Here is a 23,107-nt window from a genome sequence, read left to right as displayed (position 1 = left end):
CAAATTCTCTCGACTTTAATCTGTCTTGTTTTGAAACTGGCATTAAATATTCTCTTAATATTTTCATAATTCAAAAGCTGTTGACTGTGCAGTGGTGTGTTGTGCAGTGGAGCATACCGGAGTTGGGAATGCAGCTTGGTGGCCTTGGCGCTGAAGTCCTCCCACACAGGATAGGAGCACTGACAACACAAAGAAAGGGATCCACATTAAAATGGAAAAATATCATTTAATGATCAAAGTTTACTGCATATATGTGTTACCAAACCAAAATACACGCGTTAAAAAGGATGCCAGAAGAAAAAAGATACATGAAGTGGGAAGATAATGACGTAGGAATAATATCCTAACATGAAGAGTTGCTTTTGAAGAATAAAAAAAGTTTTACTTTTGAGACTTTGCATTGCATTTTGCTTATATATGTTTCTGCGCATGCATGTGTTTAAATTAATAGCAATAATGTTCAATGTGAATTAAAAATAAACAAATATTCTGATAACAAAAAAGTGTCTTCGTTGTAAATTTACTACAGACGTTTTCATTTCATATGCTTTGATGTCCTTTAACTCTACATTTTTCAAGTTAAAACCATAAAGACACACACACATACATTTTCATATCTTTCCTGACCTCTCTCTGTTGAGGTCAGGAAAGCGATTCTGCTCCCTGAAGACCAACACAGAGAGACGGAGGAGGAGCTTCTTCCCGCAGGCGATACGGTCTCTCAATCACACCACCACACAGTACTGACCCACACATATAGTTCTTACACACACACTGGACATTCTGGACTTTGTTTACACTTCATCACTTAAATCACTTTAAGCATATTTGCACTGCACAGGACACTAAATAATGTGGATTGCACAACACTGGACATTATATTCTTCATTTCCAGTTAATACTTCTACAGCTGCTGTTATTGTGTATATATATATTTATATTTCTCATACATTCTTATATATTTCTATACTGTGTATTGTGTATTTGTTGTACAGTTATTTATTTTCAACTTTAATTTATATATTTTATCTTATTCTTTCCCAGTTAAATTTACCCTTCATTCTAATTTGTGTTGTACAGTTATTTCATTTTTAACTTTATTTTTTATATTTTATTTTATTTTATTCCTTCCTAGTTAAATTTACCCTTTTTAATTTTCATATTTATTTCCTCTCTTATTCATAGCCTTTTCTTTTTTTTCTTTAGGTCACGAGCAGTTGTGTAAGCATTTCACTGCATATCGTACTGTGTATGACTGTGTATGTGACAAATAAAATTTGAATTTGATTTGAATTTGATTTGAATTTGATTTTAGTGAGGACATCTCATTGACATAATGCTTTCGCTGGCTGTTTACCCTAACCCTTGCCATCAAAAATGAATGCCTAATCTGAATCCTAACCCTCAGCCTAAACCTAACCATAACCTAATTGTAACCTTGTTACTAAAACTGCATTTTGAACCTGAAAAATGCCTTAAAACTCGAGCGGACGGCATTTTGTCCCCATAAGTGACTGTTGGTCCCCACAAGTATAGTAGCATGACATTTTTCTGTCCTCACAAAGATGTCTAAACATGTACACTCACTCACACACACACCAATTCCATTCTCTCCTCCATTGGTACTCTGCATCCCCCAATCCCTTTTTCACCCCCGCTTCACCCCGTCCTTCATCATCAACCCCCTCTCCTCCTCATGCAGCCATCTAATCCATCTATCCAACATACAGACACACACAAATGCACACACACACATATAGAGAAGACTTGACAGCCACTGGCATCAGGCAGCATCAAAGGGTCTGACTAGAACAGCCAAGATCGTTAACACAATTCAAAGCTGAAACGGTGTCTTAATGGATGCTACTCCCCCATCCTCCTAGCACTTCTTAAGACTCGATGATTCCTCTATCACACACCCCCAGCACATATTACATTATACTTGATCCAGGTTAACCTATAACCCTGTTAAATGCTTGCAAATTGTGCGTGCCGGGGGTTGGCGGGTGTATTTATATCAGCATGAGGTCAAAAATGTCTTTACAGGAACAGTGAAATATGAGAAAGCTGCCAGTGTAAAATAGAAACTCGAGGAAATGGAGGGGATAATGAAAAAATGAAAGTGAAGGAAAGAAGGAGGAAGTGGATGTTTTTGTGTGTTTCTGGGGGGTGGGGTATCCTGTCGTGATGTCAGCCTGGCACAGACAGTAAGGCCTGTATACTCTTTGATCTGGCCTGTTTGATGTGGCTTAATTTGGTCTGAAATCACAGTACCATTTCCCCTTGGTACTGAAAGCTACTCCCTCTACCCTCTACACACACACACACACACACACACAGTAACCCTGCACCCCCATTTGCAGGAGCTTAAATAGTGTGGCTGTAAGATAAACCAAAGCGATGCCCTCCTCCTCGCACACACACTCATACATACACACGAGGGGAGTCCTTCACTTTATTAGCATATTTGTGCAATTTCAATCCAATAAAAATTTGGTGGTAAGTTACTGTATGAAGACTGAGTAAGGATGTGTGTGATTGCTTTCAGCTTCTTAAAATGCAGGACACACACTGTATGCTGCTGTGAGGTATGAGGTATGATCAGTAGCTTCCAGATTAAATGAAGACTGTCTCTGTGGGATAGTGGCACTGAATATTCAGATGGCAGCATGAAGGCTTTGGGTTTGGTCTCGAGGCCATTCTGTGTGGCATTTACATGTTTTCAGCATTCCTGTTGGTTCTCTTTGGGTACTCCAGCTTCTTCCCGCAATCCAAAGACATGCATACTGGTTTAATTGGTGATTCTAATTTTGCTCTGGATTTAAGGTGCATGGAATTAAATGCTATACAAATATATGGCTAAACATGAATTGTAGTCTAAATTGTTTTTTTATACAAGTACCAGTCCATTTCTATTGAGTGTTCCTGTAAAGTAAACACAAGTTCCTTTTAATATTATATTTGCATACCATATAATTTTATATTATTTATAATGTGTTCGACGGACCTTACTGGCCGTTTGAACATTTGTAAACCAAAAGAAAGAAAAAAAAATAGTAATAATAACCGGAAAAAGAGTCTGACAAGCACTGATCATTTTTCCACTGATTTTAAATCCAACTGTTTCATTTTTATTAATTTCCACAAAATATAGCATCAAACAGCATGGATAGTAAATCTCTTTCTCGGAACAAAAGATCAAAGAAACTGCCACAAAGATTTCATCTTTTATTTTCAAAAAAAATTAAGAAAAGATTGTTATTTCGAGGTGTAGAGCTTTATATGTGCTGGTTTGTTCTGGGATGTGTCTGCCCTTCCATGTGAAACGTGGGGAAAGAGGGACCCAGACTTTCAGGACCGAGCCAGAAGGCATCAGTGACAAAAGATATGACATTGATTAAGTCAGACACAACAGGCTAAACAGCTAGTCTAGCTAAATAACAAATAAAAAAAGATTGAATTCATAGAACGGTATCAGGTGAGCCATCGTAAAGTAATTTGACACTGGATTTACTGGATTATACTCAAAAATAGCATCAAGATTTTGCATAATAGGCATCTTTTTTGAAAACAAGCACACAAAACCATCCATCCATTCGCTTCCGCTTATCCTTTTCAGGGTCGCAGGGGGTGCTGGAGCCCAGCTGTCATAGGGCGAGACGTGGGGTACACCCTGGACAGGTCGCCAGTCTGTCGCAGGGCCAACACACAGGGACAGACAACCATTCGCGCTCACATTCACTTGCACATTCACACCTAGTGGCAATTTGGATTATCCCCACAAGCTGCATATCTTTGGACAGCGGGAGGAAGCCGGAGTACCCCTAGGGAACCCACGCAAACACGGGGAGAACATGCAAACTCCACACAGGAAGACTCCGGCCTGATGGTGGAATTGAACTCAGGACCTTCTTGCTGTGCGGCACCAGTGCTAACCACCGTGCTGCCTGCACACACGCAAAACCAGTGATTACACAATTGGTACTTTTCTTTAGTTGACACTTAAAACCTATGAGGCTAAGCTTTAAAAGATTCTTACAAAAACAGGGATTGTCTTTCAGGGTCAGTGACACATGTGTGGACTCTTCTGAAATCACTTTTGCATTTAAGGAGATTAAAATTCCCCGGGCCTGCACAGCTTCTTCTATGTTGTTGCGTGTATGTTTGTCTCAACCAGAGAGCTAAAAGACCGCGACCGTAACCACTGCTCTCAGATGATTGTGGGACTTGGAACATCACTGTGGCCGAGGGGCAAATACATCAGAGTGTGGGAGACACAGACAGTGGGAGACAGTGAGTGTGCGAAAAAGCTCTGGGATTGTATACTATTACATCACCACTTCCTGTGTCACAAAAACCTCAACAGGGCATGCACGATTACCTCTTGCTCACACACACAGACACAACAGCCATCCATTTATTGTAAACATATCACCACTAAACTTTATGCCAGCCGTCTTCCTCTCATGTTAGTCAGTTGTTTAAAAATGGGTCAAATTCTAAAGACATTGTATCAGCTGAGCGTGTGCATAATCATGTAATTACAATGGTTTTGTGTTCCTTTTATAGAATATCGTAACAGAAATTTCAAGCTCCACTTCACCTTCACACTTTGTCTTTCTCTCTTCCTTTATAGCCTCCCTTCCTTCCTTTTTCCTTTATTGCTTCTTTTTTTGTGGATGTAGCAAAACCGAATGTGGTTAGACTGCTGAGCTGCTGCCTGGATTTCATGTTCTATCGAGAGTGGACGTGCACTCTAAGCAAAACCATTCATTATAATAGAAACCCTTTGAAAATAACTGTCATACAACAGTTTCTGCATCTGCCTATTTTGCTCGTGAAGTTAAACAATCAGTTGTTTTTGGACTAACAGAACAGGATGATGAATGTGACCGCAAAATGTTGAAGCCAAATCACAAAACAAGTGTAGCTTTCTTTAAATTAATGGTGATTAACGTTCAAAGAACAACTGCATGTTTTTTTTAATTGATTGGTTTTATTTTCTTTCCTTTGTCTCCATCCTTAGCAGTTTTGAATAAAAAGGTTCATCTGCTTTGAGTTAATTAGTGGTGACAATTAATTAATTAGCAGTATCCCTGTTTCCATGTTAAACTGATTGTCATGGAACATCTAGTAGTTATCAGAAAGCACTGTTAGTGGTGGACAGGGTAAGCAGTTGTTTTGGGTGTTTTTCCTCTGTTAAAAAAATCCTTTTTACAGTAAATGTGTGTTGCGAAAGCATATATATAAGTGTCCAGTCTGAGCTTCAAAAGTGTATGTTCTTAATACAATACAAATTACAAGAAGTTGGGACACTGCGTAAAATGTAAAAACAAGTTTTCAAACCTCATAAACCAACATTTTATTCACAATAGAACACAGAAAACAAATGTTTTCAGTGTTCCCCAAAAGTGTTTACATGGCCATGTTTACCACAGCATAGCATTGTCTCTTCTTTTAGCAACAGTCTGTAGACATTTGAGTACTGAAGGGACCAGTTGCTGAAGTTTTGGGGCAGGAAAGTTGTCCGGTTCTTGTCACATAAAGGGTTGTAGCTGCTCAACAGTCCAAACAAACGACAATACTAATTTAGGATCATCTGTCAACTTAACCTGCTTAATTTGGACTGCTGAAGAAAGCCAGTGCACCTAGAAAATATCCACGCACGCACAGGTAGAACATGAAAACACCAAAAAGAAAAGCCTTAGTGCATTGATACTATGAAGTGAAATATTTTTAATTAGCCTGTCCATGGTGAAACCCACTTTTTAACTAGAGCCTAGCCAAGCTGATAGGGTAAGATTCACGGCCGTCGATTGGATAAGTGGAGGAAAATGAATGGAGAGATTATTATAATTCTGATTATTATCAGAATTTGCCGTCCTTACACGCAGTGCATTCCAGTTCAAATGCATTCTGGCTAATGGTAATACTCAGTTTGGCGACAGTGTTGCCTAGATAGAGCATGCAGGAAGTCAGCTACACTGCACTTACTCATAGTGAAATCACCAAGCATAAAAACTGTTTAATCTTCAATGCAATTAAAGTAGACATTTGCATTCTTGGACATTTTAAGTTCAGGGCTGAATCTGATGATTCCTCCATTGACTTCTTTTTCTTTGCATGCTGGAACATCACTCAAAAAAAATCCAAGTTAAGTAGGATTTAGACCGTGGTGTCATCTACAGACAAGTTCTAAAAAATGCACGAGACTAACAAGACTTTGCATGAGTCTATACGTTAAATAACTAAAATATCAAAATGGTGAGCTGTATTTATTTTAAAAAAAAAACAAAAACAGAATAATATCATCCTTGTGGACAACTGTGGGCACTACACACACATGCTACTACTTTTTATTCCACTTGGAGAATGTATTTACAGTTGGTCTCTTCGGAGGATGCACATCTTCAGAGAGCCTTATGAACACTCTCTGATGACAATATTTATGTTACTTGGACTCTAGTGGACCCTTGTATGCTTGGGGATGTTGAAAGTACTCCTGCTGCAGAAAAAGACATTTGTGGCCAGCTACAGAAGTTCCTACAAAACAAATATTGGTAATTCAGTATGACCAGGATACATTAAGAAGGCCATTTGGTTTGAATTTCATTAATGTGGACAAGAACAATAAGTGGCATGAACCGATAGTATGATTATATGATTTTTAGGTGTACATTTGATGGATAGAGTTTCCTGTTTATTTTTATTTTTTTAGCTGAATTAAAACTTACTTTTTGATAGTTGTGCAAATATTAAAAAGGTGGACAAACTGTGCTTTAATCTTTCATAAATATATATTTTTCTTTTCACTCTTTTTTTTCTAGTAATCCTTCATTTAATCCAGTTCTGATTCTAGACTCTGGGGTACTATCAACAGTCCTCTGGCCTAGTTCTCATAGCACCAGTCCATCCAGTCTGCCCAGCATTCTATTGAGAGCTCCACTCCACCACTCCACTATAGTGGACGGGAAGCTTACTGTCTCCACTCATTCTTTTGTTCCCTTTGTCTCCCCCACAGCAAGACAAAAAAACAGAGGAAATCCAGCAAGAGAGACAGAGGGAGAAAGGGAACGGGTGGAGGCAGGCAGAGAGGGATGTAAGGATTAGCATGAGTTTTATTTTTTTTTTGGTCGTATCACCGAGCCAGTTCACACTTTAAAAGAGAAATGCAAGAATCAAACAATAGAAGCTAATTTCACAGTGCTCCATATGCATAATCATCTGCTTTCATAACGAGGATCAAACTCACTATTATCAAGGTTGGGGACGGATGTATAACCCACAGAAAGAGTGTTATATATCACATCTCTTCCAGAAAGAATGGTGATGTGTTTAGTCTCCTTTTAGTCAACAGTACCAGTGCATTAACTGGGATTTAGTTACATAGGTAAAGCTTCACGTTCCTGCTCAGTGTGGCTAGATACAGTTTAGTGGCCAGTGAATTAAATTATGTTACATTACAGTCTTTTCCAATTTGGGCCTTTCTAATATATTAATTTTACCAGCAAATTAGACCTTGTATATTCCTGTAAAACTACAATATTTTCCTGTTTCATTATTTTAACTCATAGAGATTTGGTTTATTGTATCATCAAGAAAATATCAGTCACTCTTTGAATTTGATGGTGGCTGACTTTGCTTTTTAGAATTTAAATTTTCATGTTGAGAAGATTACTCCTCTGGTTATCCAGGTGAGGTGGTCCTGCTGGCTTTATCAAGCAATGATGTCCCGCTCAGTCTAGACTGCACCTGAGTACAAAGTGGCTCAGAATAAGCTGCCAAGTCTGAAGTTTGGGAATGAAGCTGGAGAGTAACAAAAGTATTGAGCCTTAAGACAATAGAATCAATTAAATGGTTGATCTACCGTCACCTAAGACCACGAGGTGTGGGTACTGACTAAAAGAATAAGATACCAGACATCATGACAAAGCTTTCTCCAAACAATCTTTAGAGGAAATACTCAGTGACGAGAAGTAAGCAGACTCCAGAGTAGAGCTGCTGCGCTAGGGTTTTCTCAGATACCAATGAGCGCTAAAAACAATCAGATTACGTACTCATTTGCAACAGTATCAATATCCTTCAGTCAACACATGACTTCACGCCACACCACTGCAGACAGACACAACCGCTAGTTGATGTTCAAAATGCTGAACAGTCTTTATAAGGAATTTCAAGGGTTCAGTAAAGTAAAGTAAAAAGTAAAGTAAATTAATGGCTGGCTAAATGAATAAATACTTAGCGTAAATCAATGGTTGCTTTGGTGCAACCATTTTTTTGTGTTATTTAAATGTTGCGTTAAATTACTGGTTAGTTTGTATGGGATATAACAAAGTTAGCTTGTTGTGAATTGAATGTGAATTTATTTTATTTTTATTCGTGTGGTTCCTTATGGCCAGTCTGGGTTTACATCAGTGAAGTAAACTCATTTAGATTTAAGATGATGATGCTTAGATTAATTCACTCAACATATCAACAGTACTGTCTAGTATAAAGACCTCATACTGTTAGTGTACGAAATGGAAATCAGCCACCATGGCTCGTGAAACTGTTGACATCTTGTTGAGTTCACTAGACTGCAGTCTTGGGGTTCATCCACATGCCAGATTCCACTTTAACCCATTTAAAACTATTTTTAAATCCCGGTAGCTCTGCAACCACGTGAGCTAGCGCAATAATTTTTTTTGCATATGAAACCGGAGGAGTTGTACTTACATCTTATGCCATCAGCTTGTCCTCGGTCACAGTTTCCTTCCACATATAGCTTTGCAAAAACTGCATAAAAAGCACTTGCAGCAACAAAAACATAATATTCCAGAAACACGCTTTGCCGATCCGATCAGCTGTTCATAACACTTCCTAGGTGGATAAGAAGTCAGCGCGAACTATCGCATGTCCGCCATGAACTGCCCGAAACCGGAAGTGACGTCATTTTCGCGGAAATGTAGTTTTTTACCATCCGGGCCTCAATGAGCCTATACTGGTGTTTTTAAAAGTTATGTTTGACTTTATGACTTTCTGTGTCGTTTCTGGGATGCTTAGGACTCATATTGCACTGCTGGAAATAGTTTATTTTGATGCATATGCTGCTTTTTTGCAAATTTGCATTATAATATTTATTTTTGTTTTTCCTGCAGTATATAAAAATTGGTGTATTTCAAAAATAAAACTATGAAGGTACTCAAAATAAATTTCCTGTGGTGGGAAACTATTTTGTGCAACTTATTTGTATTTACAGTTTTGAGGGATAAGCCTCTTAAATTTCTCTAACTAGAAATATATGTTAAAAAAACAAAAACGATTTTCACTTTTTTTGTAGTTTATTGCACTTTTTTGAGACTTATGTAATTACTATGCACTTAATGCAGACATATTATTAAAATCTAGGCTGTAATGGTTGTATTGATGTATAGCAACTTGAAATGCTCCCAAAAATGGCTCCACAGCATGTAAACATATAATATAAGCTCTGGCGGACTTGGTTCTATGGTAGGTCTTAAAGGGTTAACCCTGACTGTACTCATTTTACTGTTCATGTGTGGAGGCCTTCACAGTTGCACATTCATTAGAATTAGAATTAAGATTGGAATCATATTTTTATTCTCGTGTACTAATATTATTTTATTAATATAGTAATATAGTACAAGGTTCAGTTACCTTTGCATAAAATAGATGGTGGAATTTTCCTTCAACAAGCTACTTTCCTACTTTGAGTACATTTTTACTCGACTGAAAAAAACATACTTACTACTTAGTACTTAAAGTATTTTTTAACACAAGTATCTGTACTTCTATTTAAGTACAGGATGCCTGTACTTTTTCCACATCTGCCTATGAAGTGCATTTGCACTGGACATATGCATTTTGTGGTTTCAGTTAGAGAAGCTAGTAGTCGAACTAAAACTCGATGAACTAAACAGGGGAAAATGTCACGTATGTAATATCAGTTTTAAACATTCTGAATAAACCGGTACGACGCACATCCTCCACCACATCACTTTGGCAGTTGGTTTTGGAGAAAAAAAGAATCAGCGCAGCAATGATGAAGCTGCCTCACTGCATAATTGATGAAGTGCAGCAGCTAATTCCAATCTAAACACAGTGATGAAGGAAAGAGGAAACCATCTGTGTGTTGTTGTGTCACTCTGCTGTTAGGCCAGAGATCACAGACTCCCTACGAGTGAAACATCTGGGATGTCTGCATCATACACTGCGCTGATGAATGTCATGTAATATGCAAAAACAGGGGTAGATATGAACATACACACATAATCGATCAAGTGTATCATAATAGGAATGAAAGATGAGAATTAAAGAACATTAGCATTATTACAATAGGATACAGCTAAAAATATTTAACCGGTGCTTTAGCAGGATGACATTACACTATTTCAGGTATATGGTATTATTTGTGACTACAGATAAATCTTTTTCCTTTAACTGACTAACATCTACCAAATCACTAGAGAGCCATCGCTGGTTCGGCATTGGGTGTCAGTTTGGCAATGTCCAACCCTCAGTACAGAATTTCCACCTACATGAAGCAACCCAACAGGAAACACAAAAATGTAATTTCAAAATTAAGATATTATGCTAAATTTCTACACATGTGTCTCTTTATTATGGGACTGAGTAACATTGATATCATCATATTAAGTTGAGCAAGAGGTTTCCATTTGGACGTCCAAATACCTGCCAGTGTTTTATGACCATACAGACACTTCCCTGGAGAATTTACATTAAAATGCATCAACTGTGCATTCGAAGAAGTATCACATCAATGACTGTTTTCAGTTGTGAGTGTCAAGTAGTCAAGGTTTAGCCCTAGACTGCAGAGATGCTGCACTACACAAAAATACCACTATAGAAAACACTCAACTGACCTCATTTAGTAGTAAATCATTGTAACTGTGAGAAGTAAGCAAAGTTTAACTGGTAAGATGCTGAAACCCAAAGTTTAGATTTACTAGTTGAGATTGTTGAGACTTGCCAACGTGCCCTTATCTGTGTTCAGTCTGTGTCAGTATCTATTGAAGTGTCATCAAGTTCTCTAACAATAATCTACAGAAGAAGATAGGGTTCAATTCAGTTCAATTCCATTTATTTATACAGCCCAATATCACAACGAGAGCTTGCTTGAGGTGCTTTATATTGTAAGCTAGACGTTACAATAATACAGAGAAACCCCAACAAATAGATGAGAGCCTATGAGCAAGGATTCTGGCAAACGTGGGAAGGAAAAACTCCCCTTTAACAGGAAGAAACCTTCAGCGGAACCAGGCTCAGGGAGGGGCAGTCATCAGTTGTGACTGGTTAGGGTGGGGATTGGAAATTTAGATTTGCACTAATTAACAAGTATAATAGCAAAAACTACTCCGAGCGTAGCAGCAATTGCACCAGCACCTATATGCTATATGCAAACATATACTTTAGATCATGATGTTGTCTGACTGCATTTATTTGATGTGTCACTTAATATATATTTCTGCTGCTAGTTATGGTAGCAACACTATAATGACTTAAAATGACAAAATCAGTTTTTTAAAAATATAAATAACAGTATATACTAATCTATATGACCTACAAAGTGGAGCTGGGGTGGTTGATGCAGTTAAGCAGAGGAGGTTATGGGAAAGAGTCCAGCAAGTCAGAACCACACGTCCATTAATTTGGGAAAAAGTCCAATCAAAGAAAGAAAAAAATCATCAGCTAGCCAGTAAACAAGAAAACTGACTTATGATGATTTCAGCCTTAATTTTCAGGCCAAGTAATGATTCACACACACTTTAAGCATAAATATTCAGTCCTGAATCATAAAAGGCACACGGAGATGCACACATTTTACACCCTGCACAGTGATAAAAGATGAGACTGAGGTGCATTATCATTCATTGGATGGCATGTTCACAAGGAGCCATCAATCACCCAAACTCTTGGCTTTTTTTCCCTTTTCCTTTACTGGGCTGAAGGTTATTATTTTCTGCACTGCTCCGCTCTTGTCAAAGGGTTGTCACTTGAAGCTGAAGGTGTGCCCATCAGGCTTCTAAGACTAAGTGCAGCTGTTATCGTCGCTCCCCTCATGTACAGAGAGGAGAGGTGGAACTTGATTGTAATGCCTCATAATATTATGTATTACCACTGTATCACATGGCAGTATCAGTGGTTAGTTATATTAGTGGGCCATATTGTTGCTGTGTGGAGATCAAAACAGAGCCAAATACAAAACTGCACTTAAAAGTTCTTAAAAGTTAAGGACTGGCTGACCTTCACATGTTAAAGAAATTATGACTTCAGTTTCCTTTTACTTAGTTGAGCTATTCTTGTTTTAATGCATTACTGTAATACTATTGCAGTTGAATATAGCTAATGCTATATATCAGCTGATGATACGAAACACAATAGATTCTACCAATTAACTGTTTTCAAGAAATACCACATATGTCTTGTTGTGAAAGGACCCTGAATTTAATAGTGGAGGAAGATGGATGGATGGATGGATGGATGGATGGTTGGATGGATGGATGGATGGATGGATGGATGGATGATTGGATGGATGGATGGAAAACCTACCTTGGAATAATATCCCAAGTGATAACCTCAGGCTAGCTAAGATGTGAATAGAGTGAAGCTGTGCAAAGCCAACCCCTTTTCATCCTACGGCATAGAAAGCAGGGAAGTCACCAGGACACACAGTTATGGTACCATTCGATAGCTGCCACAGCACCTGCGCTCCTTTGGCTAACATTAAATGCTTATGCTAAAGTCTTGGCACTGTATCAGCAGTAGCCTTGATAAATATGATTTAACATTTGTATCTTCCACTATATCAATGTTTTAAAATGTATTTTCAATATAGGAGTTCATTTTTGTTTTGATGATCATTTTGATTAGCAGTGGAGCTGGGTAATGAGCATCATCAACCCTTCATATTAAAAAATGATGAGAGCAACTATGGGTGTGAAAGCCCCTGCTCACTAATGCCCTTCACACTAATGCCGGTATAAATCCAATGCTTGTCAAATACATGTGATTATGAAATGATGACATATAGAGCATGAAGAAAACTTTCTTTTTGAAATGAACAGGAGAATATTGATTTGCCATGTTCATTGTTATTCTCTGTGTCAGCCTCTGGCCTGTTCATAATGATCAGTGTGTTTTACAGTAAACAGCTGAGTTGTGATGAAAAGGTTTTGACAGGCCTGACAAAGGGTTCACTGAGTGAAGCTGTCTTGGCGGGCTCCCAAGTAGCCTCCACGCCTCCCAAGACCAGTCCTCCCCATTCATCTCTACTGACTCTAATGAGCCTCGGGGCCCTAACGACCTCTGAGATTTTAACAAGCTCTAACGAGGGAGATGCTCCTTTGCGTGTCCTATTGGAATATTGGCATCTTATACATAAGTATATGATGGACTGTAAGTTTTTTTTTTTATGTTTTCATTCTTTGTTATTTTTAATGAAAGAAACACAAAGCCTTGCTCTCAACTTTTGCTTCTTCTTGCGACTTTAAAAATCTGATTCTCTCTGAAGTACATATTTTAGGAATATCAAAGTCAATACATTCTAAAACTGCAGCATTAGTAAGAGTACAGTCATTTCATTTTATTGGATATAGCAAAAAGTAAAATAGTAAATTCCTGGCCAACTCTTAAAAATTTAATAGATGCCCCTGAAAAGTTATTACAACTGATATTGCTGGTGCCTCTCAGCTTCAGTGATGATGGAATTTGCCAAATTCAAAGGAGTTGCTCTGAACACCAGTAAGATTCAGTATTAAAGTCCAAAGTTATTAACTTTAGATGCAATTAGGATTGGAATTATGCTCTCTGTTTTTAAACAGTGCTCTTACCATTACTGTTATTAGCAGAAACCTGAACTGTGTCAGTTAGCAATAATAATCAATCTCAACTGCCAGATGAGGACAATGAAAGAAAAAAAAAAAGAAATTTCAATTAATCAACCAAGTTTGTCATAAACTCTTCAAGTGAAGCATAATATTTCATCAAAAAGCAAGACTTCAGTATAAACAAAGTTCCAACTGAAAACAGAAATCCAAAAACACAAGGAACAAACAGGAATCAATAAAGATAAACAGAGGGAGCCAGGGAATGAAAAGATGAAAAGAACGACATATAGCAGTAAAAAAGCAAACATGAACCTTGAAAAAAGGCAACATTACATGTACACAGAGGGCAGAAGGCAACCATGGGCAGGTGGTGGGGCAAACAACAGAAACAGTACGCAGGGAAAAGAGAAAATACTAAAGACAGAGAGAAGAAAACATACTACTACTACTACTACTAATAATAATAATAACAATAATAATATGTTTATTTGTATATAACTTTTCAAAACCATTATTACAAAATCATTCCAGAGGAAAAAAGAAAAGTGTGAAAATGTGAATAAGATACAATGTGATTTACATTTCTGTGAATAACTTAAATTTAACATAAAACTCATGAACACTGAGGGAAGTAAAACTATTATAAAAATAAAAATAAACACATGAACCATAACCAGAATTGCCAAACTGAAACTCAGCATAAGAATGTTAACATAATGAAAACAGGAATTAAACACTCAACATCACAGCAAAGTGAAGAACAGGAAGAACACAAACCTAGTATCATGACAAAGTATCTATTTCTATCTATTTGCCTTGATTCTGCTAAACTTACTCAGCTTGGATAGATTACAGAAATACAGCAATCCTTCTAATACATCATACGATTTGCATTTTATGTATTTCCATAAAGTAAGTAGATATGCAAGTTATGTGAATTCACTTCTGGAGTATCCAGCAGTATCCCTCCAGAACTGACAACAAAAAACAGTTTTGCCTGTTTGTCCAGGACAGAACTGCTAATTGTGCAAGTTAACAGACTTATTAGTGTCGCAGGTCTATCATTGAGACATGGGATAACCCATATGTCATACTGATGCCCATTGTCGAAAGATCTGTGAGATATTCACTGAAAGGCAATACAGACAAGTGATTGATCATTAGGTGGTCACCCCATGCATATTAAACACTTGTCTCAAACATAACATCAAACATCTGCAGCATGAGCTAACATGCTGGTGCTGATGTCTGCGCTGCAAAAAGCTCATTGGTGTGAGTAGCAGAGGCTGCATGGACATACACGAGCTACGTGGAGAAATCTGCCTGTCGATTTTCCTCCATCTTTGGGTTGAACCCGGGCCTCTGCTCTAAACAACAGGCCTTGCATTCGGAAGTGTCCTGGACCACATGGACACAAACGCACCACAGACTGGACTAATGATTTGCTTCCACAGAGCATCTTCAGTTCTGTGGCATGGCCAAGGGTCATGGGGCATAATTGTCACCAGCTTTTAAAGGGATGGACAACAATGAACTGTCTCTGTGAGGCTACTGACCAGTTTACTTCCACTTCTGCTGGTTTGGTGGGGTTGTTGTTTTTCCTGGTCAACACGTTAATGAGGACTCAGGCAGGCACTATGTCCATTTAACACTCTCAATTCATCTGGTATTTTTGAGATTCTCTTTAAACAGAAAAAACAGGACATAAACACTGATTGAGGCAGACTACGACATACAACAAAGGTCCCTTGTTTGAATCAAACGAGGGTCTTTGTAGGCATATGGTGTCTTAACCACTTATCCTCTGATACAACCCAGCAGCAATATTTTAATGGCAGTAATAGCTCTTTCTCCTTTTTTAAATCCTTTGTGGAATTTAATTTGCCATTCAGAGTCATTGTAAAGCCAGCATTTAGTATAAGTGAAGCTATAGGGCAGTCATTTACATGAAAGCACTGCTGCCACACATGCAAGTGGATCATAAATGACTTGCCTCATAACTTTGTATTTTTGATGTGCATCCCACAATGCCAACAACGTCGCTGCAGGCAATACATGAAGACTCAACTGCATTTTTGCATTTGCAGATATTCAGTGTGCTATGCTTGCTAAGATTATTAGAGCATTATTATTAGCTGAAGAAACACTTGTTTGAAACATCACATAAATGTGTTACATAGATGACTCTTGGAATAAATGCCCGGATTGCCAGCAAGATCTTTCCAGCAGTGGGGGAAAGGAAAAAAAAAATTTAACGAAACCAATTTTAACTGGGGAAAAAATCACAAAAGCACAACGCAGGATTTTTAAAGTCTGATAAAAAGGAGAAAAAATGTTAAGAACTGAACATGCACGACACAGCGCAGTATCCAGATACCAGAAATACAGCAAGTTTGACAATAAAATTATATTCTCCTTTACTCTGTCCTCCCGCCACTGTCAAGAAAATATTATCCACCGGCTGATTTAATCAGATGACCATGAACACGACGTCTTCATCTTATCAGATTGACCCTCCGTAACCTGTGTGAACAATTCACTTGAAAGTGGCGAGACATGGCCCTCGAGGGATATACATTTGCTGACAACTACACAATGCCCTTAAACACACACACACACAGAAATATGCACAGAATTAGCTGTATGAGTATATGGGAACGTTTCCCATGTATATTTCTTGTACACAGTAATGAGAAGATTATTACTTTGTGGCTGTTTTATTATTATGAGCTACTTTGCGACTCCCACTGTGCACCATTATTAATTTACAGTTATCCTCAATAATTCTACATCAGATCAAAGGCAGCTTGCATATATGATGCACATACAGACTGCACATGTGCACATGCATGAGGGGTGACTGACTGCCTCGGGTGGAGAACCTGCTGAGTACTGGAAGAGGAAGGGCGAAGCAAGAGGAGAAAGAGGAAGATGATGGAAATGAGGAAGAAAAAGTGCTTTCTAAACTGTGTGAATCCACTCTGCTGACGCTGGCAAACAGTGAACGCTGGGGTTGAATCTTGCAAACTGAAAACCATGCATGACACCTAAGGGCACTGGCTTATAGATCCACTTGCAGAAAACAAAATTATACAATAAACGTGAACTGGCAGGACACGGCATCTTGAGAGAGTGCACAAACTTTGGGGAGAAGCCCCAAACGTTCTCTCATCTGATCTACTAACCTTGAAACCTTGTGAGGCAGTATAGTATACTGATCAACCCTAATATCACACATAAATCCAGATGTCCAACTGTTTTAGATTTGTAGAAATAAATAAGTTATCAACTCATTTTTTATCAACTCAACAGAAATCTCAATAGCTAAAATACATAAAAATATATGTAGGAGCTTGACATTTACCACCTCAGTCTTTCTTAAACATAAGCACTAATTTTTGTTTCAGTTTTTATTTTTCATTCACGCAAAACAACAATGACACTTGTAGTTGATATACTGATGCACAAACTCCTAATTCACATTTTGAAGTTTCAGTCTCTGTTCACAGCTACCCGTGGTCCATTCCTGAGCCTGTTGTTTTCCTACCAGCTGGCTTACTGGCAAGGTCACTGTCATAACATTCAGCCTCAGATTCCCTTGTCTGTCTTGGACTGTAGCTGGCAGTGATAATCCTTGTTCTGCTCAGGAGATTTGCTGAGAGCTACTTAGAAATCCTCTACCTGCTCTAGGTTGCTCCAAGCTCACTGAGCCCAAAGAGCAGAGCAAGGACTTCCATGTGTCATGTGCAGTTGGAATCCATTAGTGGGATAATATATATAAAGTGTTTCAGATCAATTTAAAACCAACAAGGAAACCAACAAAAAAGAATAACCAATAAAATAGAATGAAATGTTATCCTAATACCAGTTTAAAAAGATGAGTCTTAAGCTGCTTTTTGAATGAGTCCATTGAGATCACAGATCATAGACTGGAGGGCAGTGGATTCTAGAGTGATTGCAAATGTCACCTTCAGTTTTTTGTCTAAATTTGGGGATAACAATCCCTGATCAGAAGACCTGAAAGTCCTGCTGGTGACATATGGCTGCAAAGGTTTGTTAATATAATGCTTAACTGTGCAGAGACCTAATGTGAACATTCGAAGTCTGATAGGGAGCCAGTGCAGTAAAATCAGCCAACCCAGTATCACAGCAAAAGACCTGCTGTTCCATTGTGTAGTTGCCATGGTTTGCCTCTTCTAGGCATGAAATGGGTTGATCAGCAAGCGTGTGACATGACAATTTTTGGAGGATCTGGTGCAGACCATTACCTGTAGCTGTAGGCGATCCAAGGAGCACAGCGTCAGGTTTAAAACACCACGACACCAACAGTCAAAACACTGACCTCGCTGGGAGTTTCTAAACAACGAGTGACATCAGGGTGGGTGTGCACATCGTTCATATACGGTTTATGTATGTTACTTTCACTTCATCTTCTAATTGTTTTCATAATTCATGAGTAGTTGTGAGAATACTTGAACGATGAATTTAGTCTTAGTCTTCTTCTAAATTAAAAGATAAGGATCTAAAAATCAAACAGACTGCTATGTCAGTATGGCTTCTCATTTGCATTACATTTGCATTTTAATTAACACCATTTATAGAAGCCTGGAGTTGTACAGCTTTGTAACATTTTAGAATACTATGGATGAAAGGGTAGACTAGATCGAATTTATACAAATCCTTTGGATCAAAGTGCACATGTTCATGGATGCAGATGGGATGGTGAATATTCCTAAATATTTGACAGTGTGTGTACAGGAATCAGCAATATGCTGCTTTAGAAGTTTTTTTTTCTTTTAAACGTGCTGTATTTCATTTTAAAAAATACGATGTCTAAAACATAACGATCAATTTTATTGTAGCTCACAAATGACTGTACATTATTATATAATTATGTATCCAAGTCTTTCGCTAATTCAAATCTAATCTAAATATGAATCGTGGATGTTTGTGGTACTATGCACAAATCATGTACTGGCATTTTAAAAATGCTTCCTCAGCAGTGTGTATTTTGTCGCACAAGTCATGCATCAATTTAATCGCCAAAGCTGTCAAAACTAGCTTGTTTCCAAGAAAAACTATTAATTTGTTACATTTGACAAACGGCTTCTTCCTTGGTGATCTATGAACACTGATTAAAGACAGAGTTTCCTGTAGAATCAAAAAGAGTTTGAGGGCTGATGACTCAATGATTCTTATCCCTTCACTAATGTTCATTCAATGCCTGCTTGAGGAATTCATACAAACTATATCAGGTCAGGAGTGCTCTAGCCCAATTTCTAGTGACCCACATTTTTCTGAGTTAGGTTAACATCCACGGGAGATGCATTAGAAAATAAATGAATAATAAATGAAACACTGATGCACTGAGAAGCCTATTCTTTGAGCAATGATTAACCCATCTCAATGTGTACTGTACACATATGTTTGAGCATGAGCTCTTAAGAGAAAAAAATGACAAATCCTTGGTAAAGACACATGAAAATACTGATTTATGATCACCGCTGAATATGTATCCAATTACAACACTCTAAGTAGACATTCCTCAACCATTACCAAAGTATAAATACATACTGTTGCTACTGCTAACTTCTAATCACACGTCACACAAAGCTAAATATTTTCATTAGTGCCATGTGTAAATTTCAGTCACTGGATCTACAATCACTGTAAACAAATTTCTGCACATGCTTATTGCTGAGTGTAAATATGAGACATGATTTATGGTGGTACTCTCGCTGTAGTCTGCTCTTAGTCTGAGTCATATTGACCAGTCTCCATGTTAAGAGCAAAATAAAAAAAAAGAGGATTGCATTTGCTGCAAGTGCAACTGCAATATGAATTTAGCTTTTAAAATGTGACATATATATATATATATATATATATATATATATATATATATCTTCTTGGCATCAATCACTTTTAGATGTGCACACTACTGCTTTATCATTAAACACTATTAATAGTAAATCATAGGAATGCTCCTTTTTTATTGTCCATAATGTTCTAGTCACTATTGACTGGATTTTGCCAGTCATGTCATTTCTCCATCCACCTGTATTATTTGAATTACATTAATTAGAACTGATCCATTGGAAGTACTCTCTGATCGTGGGTTGATATTGATATCCGGGATCATATCCCCTTCTGTCACTTGGACATGTCTCACCCACAACAGAAAGTCAATAATTTATGCTTACAACACAATGAGTGTGCTGCATTGGCTGTGACCTCTAGCATGTGAAGCCATACAGAGAGCAATGAAATGTGCAACAGAAAAACCTTTTTTTACATTCACGCGTGTAAACTGGTTTTTAGTGGAACATACAGAGAAGGGTGCGTGTCATCAGGTGACAGGCAGACAGAAAAGCATGCAGAGGTGCATGGGCGTCTGACGAGCAGGCATACACCCGAGACTGCATCTCCAACCATTTCATCCAAAGCATCTTACAGCAGCACCGGTGCACTTTCAGCTTGGGTGGGTACCGAACCACTCCACGGTTGCTGCAGAATCACTGACTGACAGGCAGGCCGCGGTATGGGCAGACAGACACGCGGACAGAGAGGCTAGGTATCTGCGCGGCTTCTCGTGCTTTTGTGTTTTCTCGCTGGATCAGCCTGACAGAAAATCAATGACGCTGCACTCTCACGGAGACGCAGAGTAACCAGAAAAGCAAGGACGACGGAGGCTTAACGTGCAACAGTCGAGCGCGCACCTTTTCTTACACCGTCGCTGCAGGTCTTAGGTTGAGGACAGTCTGGTGAAGATTCAGGCGTGTGCATGTGAGGGAATGTGTCAGTCACGACAGGGGTACACATCTGATTATATTTGCCAATTATACATGCCACTCCACGGAGCCGTTGAGATGAATGGAGTCCCAGGCTAATATGGGCACTTCCACAGGGCTTTGATATGAGACCCAGCTGGTCTTCACATTTCACACACTTCACTTCACAAATTGATTGCAAAATTATCCACATGCATAAACCTGATCAGACTGAAAACAGAGGTGATGGTGCCTGGTTGTTGTGGTGGTGCTGAGATTTGAGGATTGCATTAAAAAAAATAAAATAAATGAAAATAAAATAAAAGAATGGATTGACGTTTGCATGCGCAGCCAATATTCCGGGCGTGAGGAAGGCGGTGGGGGTCGGATCGCACCAATAACCCGCCGGGCCGCCGCATCACTGTCAGTAAAAGGCTGCCATCATCCATTCATTCACCTCATTGTTAAATAGAAGACAAATCAGCATTAGCTTTCAAGGAGCGGCGTGTGTTCAGGTATTTTAACCGTGTAGCCCATCTGAGAGCACCAGCTGGGATTAGGCTGCAGGACACCGCTATTTTCAGGGAGGGAGCACATGTGTTTAACCGTGGCAACAAATTCTTATAAATAAACTTTCATTTACCTTCATGTCGTTGACAATCGCCTGGAACAGACCACCGAGGGCCCCGCATTCCTTCTCCACCGTCTCCATGTTTGCCAAATCCACCATTCGCCGGAATTTTTAGAAGCGCGCACCAATTGCGCGCTACCAACACCCAGCAGGGAAAAAAATATACAAAAAAATTATTTCCACAAAATCACGACCGGTCTCTGAAAACCGGGAGACCGACAATAACGGGAGGGATGCAGGAAGAACGGGAGGAGGAGGAGGGGTGGGAAAAAAAGAACGATGCCGAAACAAACGGCTTCGTTGCGGTCTCTTCCAGGAGAAGGTAAGATTGGGTTTGAGAGAGGAAAGACACACAAAATCTCTCTCTCTCTCTCTCTCTCTCTCTCTTGCGCTCTCTCACTCCCTCCCACTCAGGCGGTGAGATGGTACCGGGGCGACCACGCTCATCTTGGCGCAGCCAGCGCAACGCGGGGACGCATGTGAACGCAGCGGAGAAGCACAGGGATGTGGTGTGTCAGAGCCTGTGTCTGTGCGTTCGTGCATGCATGTGCTCGTAGGTAAAATAACGACAGGCTGTGATTGGTGCACAGGCGGTGGGCTCAGCGGTGCAGGGAGAGCAGCCAGTAATACGATCCGTTCAACTGCAAGCGAGTCACAAAAAGGGGAGGCTGGACAATCCTGGACGGTGTGTCACATGGCCGCACGCAGGCACATATACATGCATGTAGACACACACACACACACACACTACAGCATGGGGCTTACTGTCAGATAGAGTTAGATACTAGAGTGTGTGTATGTGTGTAGGAATGCGTACTGACCACTGACCATTTATGTTTAAACCACTAACCATTCAGTGACATGTATGAGTGGTTATTTTTGACATTGTGGCTATTTCTGAAATTCCACCTGCTACTCTCTTGTGACATGAGTTCACTGGTCTACCCAGGAGGCAAAACATCTTCAGGTCCAACACACTTCATTTTCCATATCAGTTACTCAGAGTAATAAATAAATACATAAAAAGTAATTAAAAATAAAAGTTGACTCTGTTTTATTTTGATCCTTAAGAAGAAGCAGTTATTTAGATGCCATGGTTTACAGTTTGCGGTACAAAAATATCTTTATGGATAGGTTTCCCCTCTCATAACAGCTGTTTGGAAACTGTTAGAGGTTACAGTTCGTGGTGTGTCCTCTCTGTCTGGTAGGTGTGCTGGCACAGGCACATGTAGAAAACACCTGTGATGATTCAAGTGACTAAACAGGACCTCTTGACTGAGGTTAAAGTTACCGGACTATGTTTATATCCTCACTAAACAACTGTTTCACTGACTGTACCGTTTCTGTTGAACATAAAAAATAACAGTTTAAAGACATGCAGCAAACTGGAAACTGGAAACAACTGGGAACAATGAATTTCTATTTGGTATAATGCACATCATTGTGTGTTGCATACTTAAATAAATAAATAATATGTGTTTTATTTTGAAATAAACTGGTTTAATTGTTCTCATTTTCAGCTTCATAGTTTTATTTTACAGTTTTCAGTTTTGCCTCCTTCCTTTAAGCTCAGCCTCGGTGCTCACACTCAGGGCTGTGTACCTAACATGACCATATTAGGGGTGTTCACTCTCATTGACATACAAATCCATGAATGAGCATTTAGAGCAGTCTAAAGCTCGAGTCTGTAGCTCAAGGAGATTACTTGGACATACATATCATTATCTCATTATTTGAAACTTTGGTCTTTCTGTGTTTGGCCATATCACTATCCAAAAAAGAAAAAGAAAAAAGTATAACGAGTAGGTTGGGCAGTTGGGGATTAATATTTATACTTACACTGCTGTTAGTATTAAAATTTC

General features: G+C 38.8%; 1 protein-coding gene across 4 annotated transcripts in view; it reads right to left on the bottom strand.

Annotated features, from left to right (window-relative positions):
- LOC146526187 (protein MTSS 2-like) overlaps nucleotides 1–21,826 on the bottom strand; it is a 99,831-nt gene extending 78,005 nt beyond the window's left edge. Inside the window, exons 1-2 of one of the 4 annotated variants that reach the window (XM_085180076.1) lie at nucleotides 21,258–21,826; nucleotides 118–179 (exon numbers count right to left, since the gene is read on the bottom strand). In XM_085180076.1, coding sequence (XP_085036202.1) covers nucleotides 118–179; nucleotides 21,258–21,344 — 149 coding nt within the window. In that variant the 5' untranslated portion in view covers nucleotides 21,345–21,826. The remainder of the gene's footprint in view (nucleotides 1–117; nucleotides 180–21,257) is intronic. The other 3 variants (XM_085180161.1, XM_085180243.1, XM_085180320.1) reach the window with 3 other exon arrangements.
- Between the last annotated feature and the right edge of the window lie 1,281 nt (nucleotides 21,827–23,107).

Source organism: Neolamprologus multifasciatus, chromosome 1 (genome assembly GCF_963576455.1).
Source record: "Neolamprologus multifasciatus chromosome 1, fNeoMul1.2, whole genome shotgun sequence".
NCBI lineage: Eukaryota > Metazoa > Chordata > Actinopteri > Cichliformes > Cichlidae > Neolamprologus > Neolamprologus multifasciatus.
Note: the sequence above shows the minus strand (reverse complement) of the source record. Positions and strands in the feature narration are given on the sequence as shown.